This window comes from Haemaphysalis longicornis, unplaced genomic scaffold, assembly GCF_048455015.1.
Source record: "Haemaphysalis longicornis isolate Haplotype H1 unplaced genomic scaffold, Haemaphysalis longicornis Haplotype H1 scaffold_1, whole genome shotgun sequence".
NCBI lineage: Eukaryota > Metazoa > Arthropoda > Arachnida > Ixodida > Ixodidae > Haemaphysalis > Haemaphysalis longicornis.
In genome coordinates, this window is record NW_027526203.1 from 362,955,464 (window position 1) to 362,968,259 (window position 12,796).

At 45.1% G+C, this 12,796-nt stretch overlaps 1 protein-coding gene across 1 annotated transcript in view; it reads left to right on the forward strand.

Annotated features, from left to right (window-relative positions):
- The window catches only part of Alars (alanine--tRNA ligase, cytoplasmic), a 42,922-nt gene that overhangs the window by 17,840 nt on the left and 12,286 nt on the right, over window positions 1-12,796 (forward strand). Inside the window, exons 8-17 of the mRNA XM_077686214.1 lie at window positions 1,283-1,391; window positions 1,598-1,636; window positions 1,731-1,842; window positions 5,021-5,145; window positions 5,935-6,088; window positions 6,208-6,377; window positions 6,747-6,863; window positions 9,018-9,158; window positions 11,825-11,965; window positions 12,229-12,341. Of these exons, the coding sequence (XP_077542340.1) occupies window positions 1,283-1,391; window positions 1,598-1,636; window positions 1,731-1,842; window positions 5,021-5,145; window positions 5,935-6,088; window positions 6,208-6,377; window positions 6,747-6,863; window positions 9,018-9,158; window positions 11,825-11,965; window positions 12,229-12,341 (1,221 nt within the window). The remainder of the gene's footprint in view (window positions 1-1,282; window positions 1,392-1,597; window positions 1,637-1,730; window positions 1,843-5,020; window positions 5,146-5,934; window positions 6,089-6,207; window positions 6,378-6,746; window positions 6,864-9,017; window positions 9,159-11,824; window positions 11,966-12,228; window positions 12,342-12,796) is intronic.

Genomic DNA, 12,796 nt, shown 5'->3' on the forward strand with positions numbered 1-12,796 from the left:
GTACTGAGTCTGATTGAAGCTTGAGTTGAATATTAAAAAGAAATGTTCGCCTGCATGTGCCCATCGGTGTATCCTTTGCTGGCTGGCTGTCCCTAAGAAGGGGCTCCTATTGCATTCCTCTGCGTCACGAACTTGAGGTTTGGCCCAGTGCACACTCTTCTCTCCGGTTGCAGAAGCCCGCAATTGGGCATTTCCCGCACGCCATTCACAAACTGCATCCATGCGCCGTGCCAACCGTGCTTCACGTTTTTCTTGTTTCGGGCCACCTCCATTCACTTAGTGGCGGCATTGGCTGCCTGTTGCTTCTTTCATTGTTCAGCAGTCCTGGCATTTCACCGCCGTCGTTTTTCATTCCATCCTCTTTCCCTGCGCTTGTGTCCCACCCCATTTTACACTGTGCATTAATGCTACGAGCAGCGACTCAATGTGGCCAAACATGCCCGAGCAACCGGGACGGCAGCAGCGCGGAGACAGCACTGCTGCCACTGCGTCGGCCTGGCGTTGTTCCTCTCCATGCTCAGCTGATTGGCTGTCACTGTGCTATGTCACTCGCCTTTGCATCAATCATGCTGCTCTTCGCTTTTTCTCATTCCTTGCACCATGAGTAGCAAGCAAGAGCTGTATTAGTCATCAGAACGACGTCAGTCATTTTTTGCTGGCTGACAAAACCCTTCAATTAATAATGCAATAATGAAATTTTTTCCCGTGCCTTGTACTGTTCTGAGGGAATGAACCTTAAAGCAAACAGATTTCTTGCATTGTGCAGTTCTGTAGTCCTTCCATAACTCATGCTTTATTTGCACACTTTCTGTGCAGAGGTGTATTTTGGCGTATAATTCCTGAATCTATTAGGATTAGTTGGCCTCTCTGTGTCTAAAGCAGTTTGCATACTCTGTGCAGATTTGTTGCCAGGAAGGAGCAGGCATCATTGTCTTCAAATTGTATGAGCTATGAGCAAAACTTTGAAGGTGTGGTTGTGGCAGTTGCACTTTCATTTCATTACTAATGCTGGTACTTAACTAATGTAATTTCTGTGTGACATGGGGCATTTTACTACAGTTTATGTTCAATATACTCCTTTATACTGGAAGAAAAGGAAGATACTGCAGAATTTTTCCTTGGTAACTGCTATAATCTTAAGTACAGAACACAAGGTTGAGCCATTATGGTCATTATCTGCACCCTCTGCCATCTGTCTCGTCTTTGAAATCCCATACCTTGAAATGCCCAAATTTTTGGTTTCGTGATAGTTTCTTACAGAGGGATGTTTTTCTATTCTTAGGTATGTCCTTCGAAGAATACTGAGGCGAGCTGTGCGTTACGCAACTGAGAAAATGAATGCCACTCCTGGAACATTTGCAAGCCTTGTTCCTGTTGTGGTAGAGATTCTTGTAAGTTATTTTTGACCTGTGAATGTACAATATGAGGATGAACGTTGTGCTGCTGGGCACAAGGTTGCTGGCTCTATAATTGTCTGCAGTGGCTGCTTTCTTCCTTCGTTTCGTTTGCAAAGTTTGTTTTTGTATGTCCGGGTGTGCAGGGCGTTTTTATTTTTCTTTAAATATTTATGCCTGCGTCACTTGTTTTCCCAACACAGGGTGATGTCTTTCCAGAACTACGGAAGGACCCCGAAGGTGTAAGTAATTTGCTCTCTGCAGTCTTAGTGGTTTGTGTACGGGGCTTTTGGACATTGCTTGCTTAGCACAGCTTTCTGGCTATCGGTCTTGCAGGTGATGGACATCATCAATGAAGAGGAGAGCCAGTTCTTGAAGACGCTTTCTCGTGGGAGGCGCCTTCTGGAGAAAACTGTGGGCAAGCTCGGAGATCAAAAGTTCTTGCCAGGTGCACATTTCCCTTGGTTCCTATCGCCCTGCTGTGTAAATTGGCTTAATTTGATGCATGGACATGCTAGTAATGTGGGGCTTATCTTTGATTTAATGACATACCTGTAAGTATTAGTTTCACAGTTTTCTTTCCCTGTCTACTACTTAGCTATATTCTATGCAAAAAATGTCAACTTGTTGCAATATCTACCATGTTCAAACAGGAAGTCTCTAGCAGTTTCCTGAGTCGTTGACGCGTGGAGTGCTTCTAGAATTTTTAGATGCCAGTCTGGCACCAAAAAGCAGTTGAGCTTTTTATGGAGGGGAAAATTGAAGGTATTTCAATTATGTGACTTGAAAAGTGATGGTGTTGCATGCACGAGCATTGTGCTAAGGGATAAAACGAATGGTGAGTTTGTACTACCATAGAAAAAAAAGAAACGCAACCACCCCAACTTGATCTAGGTTGTGCGTGGATCATGTGGCAGTAAAAGGCTGATGTAGGGAGGTAGAAATGTCAAAAAAAGCAAGTGCGAGGAGGGAAGTTTGTAAAAGAAGTTAAAATATGCACAATTAAATAATTAAATCGGAATGTGCCACATTCTGAAGCACTTTTATCACACCAGCCTGCAAGTATCATGTTGAGGCTTTTTAAAAATATTTTTACACAGGAAAGTTACACCTGGGCTATGAGGTAGAGGGCTGCAGGTTTATTTCAGCTAGCTGGGTATCTTTAACCTGCGCCGAAATCTCGACGCACGGCCGTTTTTGTTTTTCCCCCACCTAAAAAATGGCCAGTGCAGCTGGGATTGAACCTGAATCCTTATGCTCAGCAGCACAATGCCTTAGCCACTGACTCACAGGGGTAGTTCGTTGAGGCATAAACGGTGTACATGATTAGCACATGGGAAAGCTGATTTTATTGATTGTGGGGTTTAATGCGCTGACGCGACGCAGGCGATGAGGCGCGCCGTAGTGGAGGGCTCCGGATTAATTTTGACCACCTGGGGATCTTTAACGTGCGCCGAAATCTCGAACACACGGGCGTTTTTGCTTTTCGCCTCCATCAGAAAAGCGGCCGCCGCAGCCGGGAATCGAACCCGCGACCTCGTGCTCAGCAGTGCAACGCCTTAGCCACTGAGCCACCGCGGCGGATACATGGGAAAGCCTTCATTGGTATTTAAAGGGACACTGAAGTGATATGTAAACATTGCGGGATTACTAGCGCAAATTGTAGTCCGGAGTCCCCAGGCCATGTTTCGACCACTCTAGGCGCGTTTACGCGATTTTATTTAGTAGAAAAACTAATTCGAAAATGCTGTCCTCCTCTCTTTACGCTCGCCCATTTTCTGTGGCGTTTTCGTGTGACGTCAGGAGGGGATGAGCTGGCAATTGGCTGCGCCACGGCTGCGCTACTGCACGGCTCCCCGGCCGACAGAGTCAGTCGGCCCAGCGTTTCGTCCGCCGGCCGCCGGCAGGTCGTCGCAATCAAGGAGGTTAAAAAAAAATTGCTTGGTCGCAATTCGTTCGCTTAGTTGAAACGAAGCCAGGACACGTTTGTGAATGGAAGAATGTGCCTTTCTTTACTTGGTTTGTTTGTACACTGTATCTAGCTCCAAGTCAAGTTCGCTTCACACAAGTGCTGCACAAGCGCACATGCGACGCTTCGCTGACTGGTACGCCAGTAGGAAAATATAAGGCCTCTTGAAGGCGGGAGAAGAGTCAGCGAAGTCAATGTAGGTACTAAGGAAATAAAATCAACTGATATTTTTTACCGTACAGCGTAAAACTAGGGCGCGGGAAGCCCTTTTTTGCGCTGGGCGAACAAGCACAGCGGTCAGCAGCACGACTACGCATCTGCGAACGCTTTTCCGTCTACGAAATGCAATTGCTAGACGTGAGCTACTGTGGAAACTCGGGCGCCTTTTACTGCACGATCGCAGTACAACAAATAGTCACCTAAGCTGCTTGAAATGCCAAAACTAAATAAAAGTGTAAACCGGTTGTACAATATATACCCTATATTAGCAAGGCTCTCGCGTCCTGCTCCGTGGCTCAGTAGTCTGGGGTGCTGGGTATGTCACCGTAAATGTTTTGGAAGTCACAAGTTCGAATCCCCGCGGGTACGTGCTTTTTTTTTTTTGTAAGTTAACTTTTTTGTTTTCCGCCGATGCTTTCTATATTGAGTTCACCTTTTTTTGGGCCGCAACGTTCATGGCTACACGAACTAGTTCACAAAACGCGCGCAGGCTGGCACATGCATGGCGCGCTAGCGAGTTCTCGTTGGCGTGCTGTTGCCATAAGCACCGATTGCTTGCAGGCAGTGGGCACAGGCCAGAATGAACAGACCCTTGGCCTGGTGCGAACACGCTTTTTACGATACAGGCATGAGGGAGGCAAGCTCCAATTATGGGGGAAAAGCGCATGACATTTGGGCGTCTACGGGTACGCGGAGGGCGTTCATGCACTGCGTAGGTTTCGGCTAGTGAATGCTACGATTCCAAGCCGTCCTAGGAGGCTTATCTTTATGCATTTTTACAGCTGACAACATGGCAGAAGCGCGGTACGATGATTACTGAGTCATTGAGAATGCCCATCCAACAACGCCACCGGTTGTGTTTTACAGAATCGAAACCGAAACCGAAACTTGTTTGGTTGCTCACCTTGGGCATCGTCCAATCACGGTGCCCGCTCCTCCTAACGTCACAGCTTTAGTTGGTGTGGCCGCCGCAAACCGCGCATGGTAGTTTTTCTTCTTTCGCGCTTTGTAAAATAATTACCGATTTGTCAATCGTAAAAACGATGAAAAGTGTGCTAATTTGAGCCAGTCTACACAGTGCAAGCAAAAACGGGAGCTTAACTTGCTGGTCCCGAAAGGACAAGAATGGGAAGGTGAAGGCTCATTTATTTATCCAAGTTACTTTTGTGAATGTACGGCAGTACCGCACAGTGGGCAGTCTTTATTGCTCAAGCTACAGCATTAGAGTGAAATGCTAATGATTATAATTCAAGAAGCAAGCAATCGAACTTTATGTAATTCAGTGTAATGTTGACTTCAAAATTTGGTTTTAGCGCATGCCTAACTTTAATAAAATGCAGCCTCAAAGAAAAGATGTGGATGGCCTTTTAGTGTTACGTGATACTTTGGGATTATGTATTTGTGAAACTGGGCATGTGACCAATTGTGGTTTGCACAGGCGATGTGGCTTGGCGGCTGTATGACACGTATGGATTCCCCATCGACCTGACCCAGCTAATGGTTGAAGAAAAGGGCCTTGCCGTCGACATGGAGTCCTATGAAAAGGCCAAGGTGGCAGCTCAGGTGGGTGGGCTAGGCTGCAACTTGGAACAGTGAGTGGTGGGAGTGCACTGTGTCTCTCTGTGGTTGTGAAGACGCCACACTTTGAGGCTAGTTTCCTCTGTGTATTGTCAAAACCTGCACGCACCTCGCAGCCTCATAAACGTCTCCATGAAGTGGGAAAAACTGGCTTTTTCCCTCAAAAGGGTTTCCTGCGATGAAAATATTAACGTGGATTTGAAGTATGTTTGCCCCACTGATGTCCTCTTCGGTTTCGATTACATATTCCAGCTTACAGTGTGTGGAATATTTCCAGAGCAGGTGGCCTTCTATCAAACCCGCTGCAATGGCGTTCTGTTGTATTGTATGTATTGTTGGGCTCAACCCTTCGTTGCTGAAACCATAATAACAAAGCTCCTGCATTACTTTTAGAGCACTCCAGGTAGGGTAAATTAATCCACGGCCCTCCATGGCAGCATGCTCCATAGCTGTGTTGGCTGTTACAGAAAGGGTGTTGGCTGTTCATTGTGTCTGCTTATGCATCGCTATCATTATTGAGGCTAGCCTGTACAGGGACAGCAAATACAGTTAAGCTATGGTGCAGATAGCAAATTACCAGTGAGGAATACTGTTACAGCTTTGGCGATTATGTGATAAGGGATAAATGTAATGATTGTTTATGATGGTAATGCCAGAGGAAGTGGAAGCTGCTGGGGAAGCCAATACTTTATAATCTATGCTCGTGTCACTTTTGGAGAAGGTGTGGTTTAGTAGTTGAAGACACCTGAAGCCCACTTGTTCGACCATTTCCAGCTCGCATCCCAGGGTGGCAGTGACAAAGTGGACGACGGACTCAAGCTCGATGTGCATGCCATATCTGAGCTGCAGGGAAAAGGCGTACCGCCCACTGATGACCTCCCCAAGTACGACTACTCTGCAAAATCGGATGACAAGAGTGCATCCTACGGTGCGTTATGACAAGTTACTGCTGAAGGGTTCTTGTTCGTCTGTGATGCGCATTGCCAGCCACTGCTGGGTAAATCTTACTGCTCCAAGTTTCAGCATAACCCTCGTTTGTCTGTGCAGAATTTGCTCCGTGCCAGGGCACTGTCCTTGTACTGCGAACAGGCAAGAAGTTTGTGGACTCGGTGGAGGCCGGCCAGCAGTGTGGCATCATCTTGGACCGCACCAACTTTTATGCCGAGTCTGGTGGTCAGTCATACGACACGGGCTTTATGACCTGTGAGGGAAACGAGGTGCGTGTGGAGCACAACAGTTTTCATTTGCAGTGCTTGTAGATATCTGGGCCTTGTGTAAGCTCCTCAACAATGTGTCTGATAAACTATCGGCTACATGGGGGGTAGAGACTGCAAATAGGATGTAGTTTTTCTATTTTAGGTATCTAAGACCTCCCTGGTTACTTAAACACAGATAGTTAGTTTTGTGGTGGTAACGTTGCTAGTAGCTGCCTGCCAGGCAGTACCAGCTGTTTGCGTAGCTGGAATAAAGACAGCATATAGCCTTGTTTTTTTCCCAGTTTGTGAAGTGTCAAAGTCACGTTTACGTGCATTTTGTTAGTCTGTGGTGTCCTAACTGCTACATACATTCAATTTCATCTCTTTTAGGACGTAGAGTTTGCAGTGTCCGAGGTGCATGCCCAAGGGGGTTATGTGGTTCATATAGGAAGACTTGGAAGTGGCACACTCAAAGTGGGTGACAAGCTCAAGCTTTCCATTGACGAGGTGAGTAATTACAATATTTGGTTTTATGTTTAATTTTATACAGTTTGGGTTGCGTTTGTATTGATTTTGGTAAATTTAAAAGAAGTAGTAATTGCCAACTCAGTTTTCGTTTCATAAGCTTTTCTGGCTGGCGTTCATTTTTGCTGCCTGTTTTGCTTATTTACCACTTAATACTTTAGTGGAAAAAAAAAAGTGACTACAGAAGAAAAAAAGACCACTCAATTTTTAGCTCGGCAGTTTCCTTTTCGGTTGCATATTTTGGGTTTTCTTTGAAGAAGCCAGTGTACGTATTGCATTGTGAGAAACTTTAATTGCTTAAAATGGCAAAACTTTGTTCAGGCTCATTTCAGTTGACTGTAACTTTAACTGCTTCGGCACACGAAAGTGCAGCGGAGAAAGCTGTTCTCCAATTTCAGTATAACAATTAGTGCAAAAGCCTTTTCCTCAGTAGCAAAGTTGGCAAAGTTTGTGGTACACCATAATTGTCTTACTGGTGATGTGTGTGATGCACCAGTACATTTAAGTCAGTCTTGTAAAACTAGTTTCAAAGGCTTCTTTTTTTTTTATTCTTTTTTTCTTTTGATGGGTACCACTTACTACAACATTTACAGCTTAATTTGGCCTGTGCAACAGGTTCTGTCGACGTGTATAGTTTTGGCTTGCTATTATATTGTATTCCTCGTTTTGGCCAAGCATTCTGATGATTAGTTAAGCATAATTCTAATTATGTACATTCGCCGTAAGGAACTTTTAACTTTATACTGTACTGTGAACTCAGTTGAAGTCTTCTGCTTTCTTTGAAGGTTTTTTAAGCAAAAAGTTACCATAGCTGACTATAACCAGAGGTGTGTATGATTATAGTAACTCTATTTGTCTTGTAACTTTGTAACTCTATTTGTAACTCTACTTGTCTTGCCACTCCTGCTTGGGCGTTTGAAAGCCTGCAGTATTGAGTAAATAATGATAATAATAATAATAATCAATAATGCTTTTCTTTTTAAGCAGGTGAGCCTTTGTGTAGATGAGCCTTTAGTTTGTTTTACAATTGATAGTTTCTTTTTCTGGATAAGTCTGTTTTCACATTATAGTTGCACCTTCTGACACCAAACCTGGCAGAGCGGCAAGAACAGTGTACAATTATGGATCAACCTGTTACCACAAGTTGAGAACGTGGCCTTTCTGTCTTAAGTGGGCTTGTACTGTTGAGTTTTTGCTGCATTTGCTAAGTAGTAAAAGTTTGTGTGGGTTTTGGTGTGTAAAATTAGTTATATTTTCTCCATAATTGCGAGTGTGATTTATGTCAGTGAATGTGAATGTTTACGTCAGTAAACGATGCGGCTTCTGACCATATGACATGCCTTCTTTTCTGTTATTTGCTGGCAGTAATGAGCTATTGGGGATTTACAGTACCTTAGGAGGTAGCTTGGGCTATAAAAGTTATTGAAATGTTTTGAGCTAATATGTTTGCACATATTTGCATCGTGGGCTTGTACGAGTGTGTTAATATTTTACAGAATAACCATGAAAGGAGTACTGGCACGAAATTTCAAAGCTCTGTTAACTGTGTAAAAGGCTTCCTTTGTATATGGAGATATCTCCCAGCACGTTTCAACAGTAACCGTTCGGTATAACACATTTTAAATCCATTTTATTATTTCCATGCGCGAGAAAGCTCAGAACGGATACCCTTTCGCAATCGACATCAGCATGATGCCATCTGCCCCCTCCAGGCCCCAAACGGCCGATGTGAGGGCTCCCGTGACATGGCTGCGGTTGGGGCACGCCATGGTTTTGGGACGACGTTTTGCTGCCGAACGCATTGATATGGTGGAGGCGCGCACGCGTGTCAAGACCGGCAGTGGTGCAACAAGAACGGTGACGTCACGAGCGCCTTCCTGTCATGGCGGCTGCCTCGATGTTCGTTTTGTCGAAACCGAAACTGACACAAATAAACGAGGCTGTAGATAACTATTTACACTGCTATCAACCATCTAATGTGCCATTCTATGGTTAGTGGGCTGGCAGGCATCCATAACAAAAAAAAAAAGTTAACATGAAAATTTCGTGTCAGTACTCTAATTCTGGGTGCTGTGATAATTTGTCGGTGGTGTAATGAGTGGTGGTGTTCATTCCTGGCAATGCACTTGTTTGCAGGAGCGCCGCAAGCTGCTGATGAACAACCACACGGGAACGCATATCCTGAATTTTGCACTGCGCCAGGTGTTGACCGCCGAGGCTGACCAGAGGGGTTCTCTTGTGGCCCCCGATAGACTGCGATTTGACTTTGCCAACAAGGTGATTGCGTAGTCCACTTTCTTGATGTGTGTTGCTCCCATGAAATTGGCGTTTATAGTGCTCTGGTGAATATGGGGCACCGCCCATGAGAACATTAACTTTGATTAAAACATTTGAGCTAGTTTAATGCACACTATGACTAGTGTTTATGTACGCTGAAAACTTTAACCGTACATTGCAAAAAAGAGAAAAGGGAGAGAGAGAGAAGGAGAAAGTTTCGAAAAACAGCCCATAAAGCAAACGTGTATGCACTGCAGGAACTAACCTATGTTCATATTTTTCTGCTTGCATAGATATACTTTTAGCAGAGGTTTGAGAATAAAACGTATTCGTTGATAATGGGGTTCGAACCCTGGTCCACAAAGCAAGAATATAAGGAGGCGAAACGGACCATTGCTGCAAGCGCGGGCGAGCAACCAGATAATGTCACAATGAAAACCAAGGCGGTTTGCCAAGCTTTGTAGCCGCGACGGCAAAGGAGAGGGTAGCGGCACCTGATGGACGAAATGATAGCGGCCGCAATTCATTCTGTGGCTGCGCAGTGCAATGCCGATCACGGTGGCCGCGCAGTTTCTTCACCCGCGGCAGATGCTGCTAGCTTAGCCTCTGACGAGCATTTGTGACATTATCTGGCCGCGCTAGGAAGCCTCGTTTCCCCTCCTACCTTAGTCTTGCTCTGTGCCCTGGTCCCACCCACTGCTGCTTGAGTGTAAATCGTAACCATTCGACTGAAATAAAACTGCGGGGTATAATGAGCTTTGTGAACAGTTGGGAATTTCAGAGTGGAAGCGTAATTCATCATGTGCCTGTGAAATTTGCCTCAATTGGGCACAGCAGTGACCCCCCCCCCCCTTCCCCCCCTCAAAAAAAAAAGCAAGTGGCCATTGCTGGTCATATCCTTGCCTGCTCGCTGGCTTGCTGAGTCGGATGGTTCATTTTCACATTCAGTGCACTTGGGGACTTCGTCAAAAAAAAGTTCCGCTGTTTTTTCTTTTGCTGCTTGTGGAAAGTCTTGTCCACCAAGTTGAACTGTAGTGGTGTGATACCTGTTGGGGTAGCTCAGAGTCCAAGACCTTGTGGGGCTGAGCAAAATGTCTTGGTAGCTGTTTAACTGGTGGAGGCAAAAACAAAGATGCCCATGTGTGCGGGATATAGGTGAATGTAAAGGCGCCCCATGGGGTCCAAATCATTCTCTCTGTGGCATGCCATGCAGGCCTGGTGGTCTCTTGGGTCATTAAATTTCAAATTTTCCTAGTCCTACCATCAGAACTTAGAAAAATGCTTATGCATTGGCCGTAGATCCTCACTGGTATTTAGTTTGTAGTCCTCTTATCACTCCAAGGAGCTGTACAACTTTGAGATTGCTCTGTCATTATATTCTTTTCAAGAAAATAAAAGCAACTAAAGATACATTGCCGTTGGACCAGCCATTTCATTGTTCTATGAATTTATGCAAATGCCATACAAAGAGAGAAAGGTTGCATTGGAATTCCTGACAACCCCTTATGTTCGGAAATAATCTGCAAGGCATTGTTTGTAAGGTTGCTTGAATGACCCTGGTAGTAAATCCACGAGTTACCAGACAGTGCTAATGTGAAATCACAGTGCAAGCTCTGGTTTAGGCTAAGGACATCAGTGTTTTAGTCTTTTTAGTGTTGGGAACAGGACTACTGCGATGTACATGTCTTTATTTATTTATTTATATATTTATTTGTTATTGAGGCATGTGCAAGGAACAATAAAAGATTGCAGAATAATGCGGTAGTTTTTTTGCTCCGAATATTTACATTGAACAAAAAATAATTGCTGGATAGAACACTTGTTATAAAATGCTCATAAGAGGGTAAAAATTGAACACCTTCCTGCATTAAAGGGACCCAGAAAAGCCTTTTGTAAAAGTTACAAAAGGCCTGTATCGTCGCGTAGCACCAATATAGTGATGCAATGCCGTTGGAATTATTCATCTACATTCAGTATTAGCTGCGCGAGAAGCAATTAAGTGCACCTCTTCCCCCTCGCCAATCGATTTCTCCTCCCTCTCTGCTGCTTTCAAAGCAGCTGGAAACACTGGGAATAGCCATGTGACATCGTGACGCTCGACTTCCGTTCTCGCTAGCTACATTCCTGCGCCTAGGCACGCGTCAATCGCTGCGGACCCGCTTTTGCCTAGGGATCGCGCAGGACGGAGGAAGAGCAGCCGGAAGCCAATGGCAGTGACGTTGCCGGCGGCCGACCTCACCGGCGATTGGGCGAATCAGGGGGGCAGCTCGCCGTTGCGTCAACCGCAACCGCATTACGTCAGCCGCGGTCGGCTCGCTGCGGCGTCGCGCTCGTCGGATGAGAAAGGCGTTCTTCAAAAATCGTTTACAAATTATCCGTACAACCTATGGGGCTCACACTTGGCTCAAAAATCCCCCGTTATGTGTTCTACCACCTGAATGCATTCGATTGCCACCTTCACAAAGCTTTTCTGGGTCCCTTTAAGTTCTCCGAGGCCTCTAAATGACTTTCTTGTAGCAAGAGTTCTTATCAAACGAGAACTAGTCAATGTGAATTTGAACTATGCTGTGCCAGCTGCCTATTTTAGTGTGTGCAGTATGTGCATCCAGAGTACATTTCTGGCTGAAAAGTTAATTTATGTGCGTGCCCCAATGTTCTATTTGCAGAAGCCCATGTCCCCAGCAGAAGTAAAGGCAGCAGAGCAGCATGCAGTGGAACTGATTGAAAAGAATGGGGCTGTGTATGCCAAGGATTCTCCCCTTTCTCTTGCAAAAGCTATTCAAGGACTGAGAGCAGTCTTCAATGAGGTACGTCTTGCGCATCTTTAGCTCCTGTTTTGTATTTTTGTTAGCACCAGTTGCTCTTCTTTCCTTCTCATTTTCTCTTCTTTTTTTAATGAGCCACCGTCGGAAAAGTGCATTTCCCTCCCATGTTTTCATTGTAGCAGGTAGCATACATGCCATTGCATTTGCTTTTCTTGGCTATGGCGAGTATTAATTCTAGTGGGCCAGCATAGCGGGGATGTTTTCCTTGCCTGTTCTGGACGCGCATCATGTTGCCTTTTTTGCAGACGTACCCTGACCCCGTGCGTGTCGTTTCCATTGGAATTCCTGTCGAAGAAATGCTTGCAGATCCCTCCAGTCCAGCAGGGTCCGTAACTTCCGTGGAATTCTGCGGAGGAACGTAAGTAATTCTGGTTTAGGGTTGTGTTTAATAGTCTGTGTTTATTCAGAAGTTTCCATGGAGAGTTTCTTTCATTTATTTGAAAGTCCACAGAAGGTGAGCATAGATGTACAGTGGAACCCCTATTGTATGACTTTCTTACGAACACGTAAAAACGTCATATAATCAGGGTGTGTAGATCAGAATTTGGCAAATCCTGTCTTAGTACGCAGTCTCATGTAACAGGTTAGCAAACCAGATGTTCAGCTTTTATTTGTATAGCCTGCATTCTTGTGTAATTTGCAAACCCATAAATTGAACCCCTGATAAAAAAAAAAAAAACATAATTGGCACACAACCAGTGCCGTTCGCAGTAGCCCCCCAGCGATGTGCCACATGCACGTTAAGATTGGGAAATTCAAGGTGGCTGATCAAAGCGAGAGGCCAGAAAAGGATGCAACTGCCAGAGCAGCAAG